General features: G+C 34.5%; 1 protein-coding gene and 1 pseudogene across 1 annotated transcript; both read right to left on the bottom strand.

Moving 5' to 3' along the window:
• Positions 1–214: 214 nt before the first annotated feature.
• Positions 215–2,921, bottom strand: LOC100800685 (zinc finger CCCH domain-containing protein 48-like; annotated as a pseudogene).
• Positions 2,922–9,307: 6,386 nt separating this feature from the next.
• On the bottom strand, positions 9,308–12,259 carry LOC100800153 (zinc finger CCCH domain-containing protein 48). The gene is made up of 7 exons (XM_041009756.1): positions 11,196–12,259; positions 10,702–10,887; positions 10,500–10,601; positions 10,253–10,402; positions 9,949–10,128; positions 9,717–9,814; positions 9,308–9,612 (listed from the first exon to the last, which is right to left on the bottom strand). The coding sequence occupies exons 1-7, from the start codon at positions 11,598–11,600 to the stop codon at positions 9,468–9,470; spliced, it is 1,266 nt and encodes a 421-aa protein (XP_040865690.1). The 5' UTR covers positions 11,601–12,259; the 3' UTR covers positions 9,308–9,467.
• Between the last annotated feature and the right edge of the window lie 397 nt (positions 12,260–12,656).

Here is a 12,656-nt window from a genome sequence, read left to right as displayed (position 1 = left end):
TTACAATAACAGTAATGCCAAAATAATTGAATTACAATAACGATTTTTAACAAGAAAAACTATATTTTGGGTCGAACTTATATTTGGATTCCAAATATGTATTCTTTGATAATGATAGAAAGAATTTGAAAACAGACTTCATTACAAACCATGTTACTTACAATTGTAATATATTTATCAAAGCAGGAGAAGATTACATCTGCTGGGAAGAATATAAAAGAATGAAGTTGGTATTTCTATAAAATTGTCAATTTCTATACAATTGTTTTTACAGTGAATTTACTTCTCAGACAAATAAATTCATCCTTATCACCATCTGCTTCAAGAGGAAATAGATGGGATAATACAACTCCAATGTTGAAAGGAAACACATGTCAAGAGGATGCCACCTTGGGTACCTCCAACCATTTCCACACCATCAGCAAACCACTCTCATCTCCAGTGAAGAAGAGGCCACCAGGACCTAACTCAATCAATGCCACATCTTTCTTGGCAAATAAACGTCCCCTCTCTGAAAATCTGTTGAAAAAACATCATCAGAGGATGCAACAAAAAAATAAGAAATATTACCATGACGGAGGTACAGTAACAAAAAGAAACGTGAATAATTTAGATTTACTTACGAAGGCAATTCATACATGTGAACTGAATTGTCTCGGCACGAGGAAAATAATATTGGCTTTCCCTCTGCATCAGGCATCCCAAAGAGTGAAACAACACCCTGTAATATAAAAAAATCATCAACTTAGGAGATTGACCAACTCGTCAGCATTATAAGAAATATCAGCTTGACTTCTTACACATGAAAATAAAACCAAATGATATTTCAACACATAAGATTAAGTCAACGCTTACATTTTCTTCGGTGTGTGTATATATCACTTCCAAAGATCCTGCTTCAATGCAAGCCCAGACTTTAATTGTGCGGTCAGATGAACTTGACAACAGATATTGATCCCAACAGATAAGGGATGTGACTGCGTCAGTATGATCATTTAGTGTCATTGTACACTGTAATGTATCCATGTGCCAGACCTGAAGAAGACAAAATAACAACATCCGGTCGTTATAGGACAGTTCAAAGAAAATTACATATCCTTTTCTCAGAAAAAATTCTCATGTTAATAAAGAAAAATAGAATCCTCAACAACAGACATACCTTTATGCTTTGGTCCATGGACCCGGAGTACAGCATCTTGCATCACACCGCCAGACAAACCACTGCTTTAGTGTGGCCAGTGAGTGACGCAACTAGTTCAAAAGGAGAATCGGCTTTAGAGCTTCCTCTCCAAGCAAAAATGACACCATCCTGAAATTTTAAATAAAACAAATTTTAACTCACCGCAGAAAAAAAGAATTCGGTTAGGGGAATATCATTGGACAATATTAATAACATGGTTAGTTACCTCTGCACCAGCAAAGAGTGTATTGTTGCCAACAGTCATGGCACGGACTCGGCCTTTGGGTCCATCAAGAGTAAACTCTGACATGGTCTGGATATTCCAAGCCTTCACAACAACCACAGCCACATAATCAGTTTGCATGTACTACTCCTATGATTAGACATTATCATACAGCAAAACAAAACAATGACAGATAAGAGCTTACCTTGACAGCATTTTGCAGACCAACAAAAATCCATGACCCCTCACTGATCAAAGAGGCAACCTCAGCACCAAGATTGATGACTTTAGCACATTGACCAGTATGGCAGTCCCATATCCTAACTGTCCCATCAGTGCTGCCAGAATAAAGTTTGTCGGATCCAACAGGAAGTGCGATGCCAGTGATAACCTGTTGTCAAAAGCTTTAATTTAACTACTACAAAAAATATTAACATGATGCGGAGGCTCACAAATTCTAGCATTTCCTAGGAAACTAGGGAAGAGAATGCTTTTTCAAAAAACACTTATTTCGTTATTCTAGCATATAGTTACATTATAAAACTCTATGACTGTAATCAATAATTGTTAAAACATTAGTCAATTATTAAGTCAGATATCAATTTTGATTTAATCATTATGCTAAAAATGAACTATGAAAGAACTTTAAATATAATTTTGGTGTGTTAAATACTAAATGGAGGTTCAAGAGTCAAGTACCTTCTTATGTTCTTGAAGTTTCGTTACTGTGGAAAACCCATCACCACGAAACCATGAATACAGATACATGCATTGTTCACCATGTACACAATTGTTGTTGATCCAGTATTTACATATCCTTGGTGATGATTTCTTGAAAGCCTTAGCAACCCTTATTGCATCTCCTCTATCTCCATTATCTCTAAGCAATACTTTCTTTGAACCATATTTCGGGGTATTCTCAGAGGAGGAATGGGGGATTTTTCCGTAGCTATATGCAGTATTGCCATAACCACAAGCAGCAGGTGGAGATGGTGTCTCTATGTGCACAAATCTGCATGGATTTCTGTTACATTTTCCAGCTCTCCAATAAGAGCATGTTGTTCTACCAATGCGCTCAGTCCTTCGTGCAAACTTTGTATCCATGATATTCTAAAAACCACACATGGCATTGTAATGACATCCCAGATCAAGTATTGTATCCTATCAATAAAATTCTCCATGGCTCATGCTTTCAGTCATTAACTCAATGATTAAATCCCAGCCATAGACTTAATTCTTCATCCAAAACCCAAAACCTTTTGGCTCCCAAATTTTCCATTCCCAAAATAACAATCGTAAAGCAAGTGATGAACGGCAACAAAACTATGTTGATCGAGGAAGATCAACAACATCAAGATCAAAACCCATTGAAGACTTGGATCAAAGACCAATAATTTAACCCTGATCAGCAACGTCAATAGAGACTCTCCCCAAACCCCAAATTAGGGTATTGCCGATCCTTATGAAAACCCCGATAATAAATAAATTGAAAGGAGCCCTAAACGCGAAACCCTATATTTGCATCGTGGAAGCGCAGAAAACTTCACTGAGATAAATGAAGCCGGATAGAACATAGATTCTCGCAGATCATCCATCACAAACCCTAAAAGAAGTATTAGATTTTCGCGTTCGGAGAAACAAACCTGAGTGGTAGATACTAGCAAAAGCTTCAGAATTCAACTCTCTTGATTTGTTGGAAGGATTGTTGAGAGAAAGAACAGAGAGCAAAATAAGGCTTCTATTTTCTTAATCAAACGTTGGTGTATGTTGCCAATGTTGTGTGCTTATTTATAGTTTCTCTGTTAGCTTGTAAAGCACGCAACAATAAGATGAGATATAGGATTTTTTTTAAAAAAAAGACATTTGCCGTTATATAAGGATAAATTATGGCTTAAAAAAAGAGTTATTTTCTTTCAAAAAAAAATAATTATTTCTGAAATTTAATAATTTGAATTTACTTATGAAAATATTAGTTTTGAGTTTCAATTTATAAAATTATTTCTAGTGTGCGAAGTTACCTTTTGTTTGGATTAAAAAATTTAAAATTCTAGGGAATTTGGAATGTCTAGAATTTAACTTGTTTTGATTTTAATTTTTTTTATTTTTTGTTTAGATAAATCAATTCAAATTTTTTCAATTTTAAATTCTTTGTTTTGATAAGGCAATTCAATTTTCTCCATATGCAAAATTTTCAATTTTATATTTTAAATAGATGAAATTTTAATATTAAAATTTATAGAAAACAAACACAATCTAATTTTGAAATATTAATTAAAAAATATTTTTCAATTTTTCATAATGTAAAAATACAAAATATTTATAATTTTAAGTATGATTGTTTTGCAAGATCACAATTAGTGATATTTTAAAATTGACATCAATCAAGACTATTTTTTGACTAATATCAAATGGAGTTTTTTTTGTTAAAGTAAGCCGGAAATATTTGTCTGTTAGACAAGTGACATCAGATATCTTAAGAAGCAGGGTTGAATTAAGATATCAAAAACTATTTTCCTACTTAAAATTTTAACTCTCCATTTTAAAATTCTCAATGTACCCTTATTATGAATTACTTAACAAGACAATTTAAAATAAACTTCTTTAATGCAAAAAACAAAAAAACAATAAATAAAAGAAGTTTAAGGGAAGAGAAAGTGCAAACTCAATTAGTTTATACTGGTTCGGCCACGCCTTGTGTCAACGTCCAGTCCCCAAGCAACCCGCTTGAGATTTCAACTATCTTGTAAAATTCCTTTTACAATGTCAGAACCACACAAGGACAGCTCTTCCTTTGTGTTCAGATAACCTTACAACAAGAGACCCTCAGTCTCTTAATCAATTCTCTTGAATAAGAAAAGGAAGAAGAAAAATTATCTCTTTTAAGAGAAAGATGATATAATGAAGATCACTCAATGATTCCTTATTGAATTTGCAAGTGTTTTGGCCAAGGAATGTTTTAGAGGATAAGACAATTTTGTTTTTGAGAGGATGAGACTCTTTGTGTAGAAAAACTCTAAGGAAATTCGTGTCCCAAGTCACCTATTTATAGGCCTTTGAAAGCTATTAAAAAAACTCTTGAACAGATGTGACTCTTGAGAGTTATTTTCGAAAATTCCTCCTGGTAATCGATTACAAGCATTGTGTAATCGATTACAGGCTTTAAAATTTGAATTCAAATTTTTAATAGTTGTTATAAACAGTTTCAACTGCTGGTAATTGATTAAAAGAATTGTGTAATCGATTACATGCTTTCCAAAATATTTAAAAACATTTCAGAAAGCGTTTTGGCCACTGATAATCGATTACATCCTCTGGTAATCGATTACCAGAGAGTAAATACCATATTTTAAAATTTCAAACAAGCATCCTTTGGCCAAATCTTTGCATCATCAATTAGTGAAAGCTTTCTAAGACTCTTATGGACTAACTTCAACATTTATATTGGATTTCTTGGAGTCTTGTCTTGGATCAACCATAAGAAGCGCGTTTCTTTGGCATCATCAAAACTTCATGATATATTTGCTTATACAATCTCCTCCTTTTTGATGATGACAATATCCTGAAATCAAGATAAACTACATACAATTGATAATGCGTTCACACAACCCTTACTCCCCCTAACTTTTGGAATTTATGCCTAAGTTTATAAATCTTACCCTTGTTCTCTCCCCCTTTGGCAACATCAAAAATCCAAAAATTGTTAATGAAAAAAACTAAGTAAATATCTAAACAAAGCACAAGTCATTCATAAACTAAATCAATCCAGAGAATAATCCACACAAGTCTGAATTAACACTCTAAGGCTCAGGATACTCCAATTCCTTCCTCCATTTCCTCCTCCTCATTGTTCTCATCGGAAGAACAACGTACACGGTACACTAACCTCTTCTCCTCTCGTTCTATCATTGACCCTAAGTTCATAGATATGGATTTCTTTTCTGATGAGAGTTTCGAATGCATTCAAGCATTTCATAACTCAAATCTCATTCCCTTTATGTCTTTAAAACTGACTGTGTATTCTGAATTGGTAAAAGCCTTTTATTCTAACCTTGAAATTCAAGAAAGTACCTTGATTTCTGAGGTCTATGGGATAAAGATGGTCATTGACCAATCCCTCTTTTGATTCTTTTGAGAATTCTTTTGATTCTCCCTTCTCCCTCTTGACAAAAGATTCAAAAGACTAACCGCTTGAGAATTCTTTTGATTCTTCCATTTCCCTTTAAACAAAAGATTTCAAAGGACAAACCGCCTGAGATATCTTTTGTTTCCCCTTACAAAGATTCAAGGGACTAACCGCCTAAGAATTCTTTGTCTTAACACATTGGAGCGTACATCCTTTGTGGTACAAGTAGAGCGTACATTTACTTGGGTTGTGATACTGAGAACAAGAGAGGGTACATCTCTTGTGCATCAGTTCAAGTGGAGCGTACATCCACTTGGTTGTTCAAAGAGAACAAGGGAGGGTACATCCCTTGTGGATCTTTGCTTGTAAAGGATTTTACAAGGTTATTAGAAATCTCAAAAACTGGTGGTTGCTTGGGGACTGGGCGTAGGCACGGGTTGTTGCCGAACCAGTATAAATTTTGTGTTTGTCTTCTTCTTCCCTACACTCTTTAATTTCCGCTGTGTACTTTTTATTTCCGCTTTACTTTTGTCTAAGTTATTGTTTCTATTCTTTACTTTCTCATAACTTAGTAGTAAAGCCTAATTGAATCTAGTAATATTAAGAAGGATAAATTTTAATTAGTCAAGACACATTAATCATTAATTCAACCCCCCCTTCTTAATTATTCTGAGGCCACTCGATCCAACATTAACGATCTCTTGTTTTTTTGAAAGGAGAGAAACGTTAAGGCGTTCGACCATGAACAATCTCTTGGGGTGGTCGACAAAAGCGGGGCTTTTGCTCCTACGTATCCTCAATTGCGATGAGGAACTCAGACCTACGTAGTTCTTGCAAAAGCGGTAAAGTTATGGGTTGATTTTATACTTTTGAATGGTCCGTGTTAACCGATAAAAGCAAAGAGGACCGTTTAAGGCGTTGGACCTTAAAACGGTTTTAAGTGACTTTTGCGGACAAAGCTTGATTTGTGAGTTGATTTTAGCCTTAGTTTCACTTTGGTTATTAGTCAATTCATTGAAGGAAACTTTCAAAGAAAAGCGTCCGATTGATTTTTTTGATTACTTTATTCAAAGATATTTTGATTATTTTATTATTATTTTTTTCAAGATATTTTGATTATTTTATTTTTATTTTTTTCAAGATATTTTGATTATTATATTATTATTCTGCATTTTTTTATTTAACCGAGGTTACAACATGAACGATCGGTTGGATTTTATTTTAACAGTGACTAAAGGAGATTACAACACAAATGATCGGTTGAAATTCATTTTATGTGGCGAGATATCGACTTAAACGATCGGTTAAAACTCGTTAAAAACGGAAGAAAAGAAAATCGAAAGTGAACGAGATAAGATGAAAGCAAACAAAATAAGAAATGAATTGAAAGTCTCAGATTCGAACACTTACCGATTGAAGACCGAAGAACGAACGAAGAACGGTGAAGAACGATGGAAAATCTTCACGGATTTGTTCACGATAACGTCTCGGAACTGTTACGGAAGCACCTCGGCTTGGATTTTCTTCATGGAAACACATTTTTTTTCACCAAAAACAGCTGAAATGCATAGCATAGGGGTCAGGGACCCTTGAAACTCAGCCTCCTCCCCCTATTTATAGGAGAAATGGGGAGGTGCTTGCCGCCCAGAAGCTTCTTGAGGAAGATTTCTGAGCGCACTCAATTACTAAGTTCACCCCCCTTTTCGTACTTTACAAAAAAGTTATGAAAGCCTTACGAAAGCATTTTGGACTTGATTTTCCTCTTTTTTCTCTTCCCTTTCACAAATATTAAGTGAAATATGCTAACCCAAGATTTTCGGAAATTTTACGGAAGCATTACGGAAGCCCCAAATGCCCGGACGCCATTGTTTAAATAAATGGAGGTGGTTGTCGCCCAAAGGCTTCTTGAGAAAGATTTCTGAACGCACCCCATAATGTATAAGTTCACCCCCCTTCTAGAATGTTCTGGATGAAGTTTCCTGAGTGCACCCCCATGTTTGATAAATTCACTCCCACTTTTGTGTTTTTGGCTGTTTTCTTTCTGAAAAGTCCTGAAACTTTACGGATCCCATGACAATGGGTATTAAACATTTTGAAGTGGTCAAACAGATGTCGCATGCCGACAAACAATGGTCCCCAGACGAAATTAGTGTATGACAACACCTTAGCTAACATCGGCTGAAAAATAATCCTGCTCGATATTGGCTAAAAAATAGCTTTGGCTAATGTTGGCTGGAAAATCTAGTTGACGTTGGCTGAAAGGCTAGCCATGACCGATGTCAGTAGAAAAAATCTAGTCAACATCGGGCAAGACACCATTTGTCGACATCAACTGAAAAAACCTGGATGACAACGGCCAAAAAAATCCTTGGCCGACATCAGCAAAAAATTCTCATGAATGACGTCAGCGAGAAAATAACCCTAACCAACATCATCTAAAAAAAATCTTAGTCGATATCGGCAAAAAATAGCTTAGGTTGACATGATACAAAAAATTCTGACCGAAAAATCCTCGGCCAACGTCAGTGAAAAACAACTTATGTTGATGTCGACCATAAAAAATTTGGTCACCCGTAGTTGCGAGTGTTGAGCGAGAATCAGTCGCGAGCAAGAACGTCGTGAGTTAGAGTGAGCATCTCCGAAAAAACAATTTCAAATTCTATAATTTTTTAGAAAATTTAAAATCTCACTATTTTAGTCAATCAAATTGATTCATAAAAATACAAAAAATTAAATCTCCTTTCAAATATTCTATCCAAACAAGACATTTTATCATGAATCCTTTAAAATTCCTTGAAAAAATGAATTCTCCTGTTGAATTGCTCCATCCAAACACACTACTGAATTTATAATTCATGTTATTTTATTCCATGAAAGTTGCTTATAATTTCATTTCTAATATATTTATTTCTTAAATTCTATAATTATAGTGCTTGGGGAGTCTAAATTTAAAACGGGATTAGAATAGTGCACCAAGTACACTGAAAAATATCACAAAAGGTTAAAATATTTAAATGTCTAATTAAATAAGGGAAATAAAATCCCATATTTAATAAAATGGAATGACCAAAAAATGCATTTTAGCCATGATTCAAAGGAGGGTGTGTTAAGTAGAACGAAGAATCCGTGTAATATTTTTTCAAACAATAAGAAGAGATTTGTCCCAGAGTTACAAAAAAAAACAAAAATATTTGTATAATTTGACCAAATCTTAAGAATGTTATTATAATTTTGTTCATATTTAACTTATGTAGTATACATTATAATTTTAATTTTGAAAAATTATTTTAGGATTCTGGTCCTTGTCACTATTAACGGATTATGTGATAATCGTCTATTAGAAAATATTAATACCACGTACGCATGATGTTTCTATAAAAATATATATGAGAACTAAAATGAAGTTCACTCGAATATGACAGTGTAAAGTTTGTACGTTACAAAAACTTCAAGCACCAGCAGCTTTCAACGTGTATAGACGACATACGTTTTTAGCTATGCAATATCTTTCTTCCATTGCTTTCATATTCTCGGAATAATAAGAAGAAAAATCAAGCTTTCCAAAGCTTTCTATCACCCAACAAACAAAATTGAGAACTTGAAGCTTCCAAAAGTGTATAGTAAAACTATATTTTGGGTCGAACTTATATTTGGATTCCAAATATGTATTCTTTGATAATGATGGAAAGAATTTGAAAACAGACTTCATTACAAACCATGATACTTGCAATAGTAATATATTTATCAAAGCAGGAGAAGATTACATCTGCTGGGAAGAATATAAAAGAATGAAATTGGTATTTCTATAAAATTGTCAATTTCTATACAATTGTTTTTACAGTGAATTTACTGCTCAGACAAATAAATTCATCCTTATCACCATCTGCTTCAAGAGGAAATAGATGGGATAATACAACTCCAATGTTGAAAGGAAACACATGTCAAGAGGATGCCACCTTGGGTACCTCCAACCATTTCCACACCATCAGCAAACCACTCTCATCTCCAGTGAAGAAGAGGCCACCAGGACCTAACTCAATCAATGCCACATCTTTCTTGGCAAATAAACGTCCCCTTTCTGAAAATCTGTTGAAAAAACATCATCAGAGGATGCAACAAAAAAATAAGAAATATTACCATGACGGAGGTACAGTAACAAAAAGAAACGTGAATAATTTAGATTTACTTACGATGGCAATTCATACATGTGAACTGAATTGTCTCTGCACGAGGAAAATAATATTGGCTTTCCCTCTGCATCAGGCATCCCAAAAAGTGAAACAACACCCTGTAATATAAAAAAATCATCAATTTAGCAGATTGACCAACTCGTCAGCATTATAAGAAATATCAGCTTGACTTCTTACACATGAAAATAAAACCAAATGATATTTCAACACATAACATTAAGTCAACGCTTACATTTTCTTCGGTGTGTGTATATATCACTTCCAAAGATCCTGCTTCAATGCAAGCCCAGACTTTAATTGTGCGGTCAGATGAACTTGACAACAGATATTGATCCCAACAGATAAGGGATGTGACTGCGTCAGTATGATCATTTAGTGTCATTGTACACTGTAATGTATCCATGTCCCAGACCTGAAGAAGACAAAATAACAACATCCGGTCATTATAGGACAGTTCAAAGAAAATTACATATCCTTTTCTCAGAAAAAATTCTCATGTTAATAAAGAAAAATAGAATCCTCAACAGCAGACATACCTTTATGCTTTGGTCCATGGACCCGGAGTACAGCATCTTGCATCCAACCGCCAGACAAACCACTGCTTTAGTGTGGCCAGTGAGTGACGCAACCAGTTCAAAAGGAGAATCGGCTTTAGAGCTTCCTCTCCAAGCAAAAATGACACCATCCTGAAATTTAAAAAAAAACAAATTTTAACTCACCGCAGAAAAAAAGAATTCGGTTAGGGGAATATCATTGGACAATATTAATAACATGGTTAGTTACCTCTGCACCAGCAAAGAGTGTATTGTTGCCAACAGTCATGGCACGGACTCGGCCTTTGGGTCCATCAAGAGTAAACTCTGACATGGTCTGGATATTCCAAGCCTTCACAACAACCACAGCCACATAATCAGTTTGCATGTACTACTCCTATGATTAGACATTATCATACATCAAAACAAAACAATGACAGATAAGAGCTTACCTTGACAGCATTTTGCAGACCAACAAAAATCCATGACCCCTCACTGATCAAAGAGGTAACCTCAGCACCAAGATTGATGACTTTAGCACATTGACCAGTATGGCAGTCCCATATCCTAACTGTCCCATCAGTGCTGCCAGAATAAAGTTTGTCGGATCCAACAGGAAGTGCGATGCCAGTGATAACCTGTTGTCAAAAGCTTTAATTTAACTACTACAAAAAATATTAACATGATGCGGAGGCTCACAAATTCTAGCATTTCCTAGGAAACTAGGGAAGAGAATGCTTTTTCAAAAAGCACTTATTCAGTTATTCTAGCATATAGTTACATTATAAAACTCTATGACTGTAATCAATAATTGTTAAACCATTAGTCAATTATTAAGTCAGATATCAATTTTGATTTAATCATTATGCTAAAAATGAACTATGAAAGAACTTTAAATATAATTTTGGTGTGTTAAATACTAAATGGAGGTTCAAGAGTCAAGTACCTTCTTATGTTCTTGAAGTTTCGTTACTGTGGAAAACCCATCACCACGAAACCATGAATGCAGATACAGGCATTGTTCACCATGTACACAATTGTTGTTGATCCAGTATTTACATATCCTTGGTGATGATTTCTTGAAAGCCTTAGCAACCCTTGTTGCATCTCCTCTATCTCCATTATCTCTAAGCAATGCTTTCTTTGAACCATATTTCGGGGTATTCTCAGAGGAGGAATGGGGCTTTTTTCCGTAGCTATATGCAGTATTGCCATAACCACAAGCAGCAGGTGGAGATGGTGTCTCTATGTGCAAAAATCTGCATGGATTTCTGTTACATTTTCCAGCTTTCCAATAAGAGCATGTTGTTCTACCAATGCGCTCAGTCCTTCGTGCAAACTTTGTATCCATGATATTCTAAAAAACAAACATGGCATTGTAATGACATCCCAGATCAGGTACTGTATCCTATCAATAAAATTCTCCATGGCTCATGCTTTCAGTCATTAACTCAATGATTAAATCCCAGCCATAGACTTAATTCTTCATCCAAAACCCAAAACCTTTTGGCTCCCAAATTTTCCATTCCCAAAATAACAATCGTAAAGCAAGTGATGAACAGCAACAAAACTATGTTGATCGAGGAAGATCAACAACATCAATATCAAAACCCATTGAAGACTTGGATCAAAGACCAATAATTTAACCCTGATCAGCAACGTCAATAGAGACTCTCCCAAAACCCCAAATTATGGTATCGCCGATCCTTATGAAAACCCCGATAATAAATAAATTGAAAGGAACCCTAAACGCGAAACCCTATATTTGCATCGTGGAAGCGCAGAAAACTTCACTGAGATAAATGAAGTCGGATAGAACATAGATTCTCGAAGATCATCCATCACAAACCCTAAAAGAAGTATTAGATTTTCGCGTTCGGAGAAACAAACCTGAGTGGTAGAAACGTAGCAAAAGCTTCAGAATTCAACTCTCTTGATTTGTTGGAACGATTGTTGAGAGAAAGAACAGAGAACAAAATAAGGCTTCTATTTTCTTAATCAAACGTTGGTGTATGTTGCCACTGTTGTGTGCTTATTTATAGTTTCTCTGTTAGCTTGTAAAGCACGCAACAATAAGATGAGATATAGGATTTTTTTTTTATTTTTTTTATAAAAAGACATTTGCAGTCATATAAGGATAAATTAAGGCTTAAAAAAAGATAGTTATTTTCTTTCAAAAAAAAATAATTATTTCTGAAATTTAATATTTTGAAGATAGTTTGAATTTACTTGTGAAAATATTTGTTTTGAGTTTCAATTTATAAAATTATTTCTAGTGTATGAAGTTACCTTTTTTTTTGGATTAAAAATTTTAAAATTCTAGGGAATTTGGAATGTCTAGAATTTAACTTGTTTTGATTTTAATTTCTTTTATTTTTTAAATGCTTTGTTTATATAAATCAATTCA

Source organism: Glycine max, chromosome 15, assembly GCF_000004515.6.
Source record: "Glycine max cultivar Williams 82 chromosome 15, Glycine_max_v4.0, whole genome shotgun sequence".
NCBI lineage: Eukaryota > Viridiplantae > Streptophyta > Magnoliopsida > Fabales > Fabaceae > Glycine > Glycine max.
This window is presented reverse-complemented; position numbering and strand designations above follow the sequence as displayed.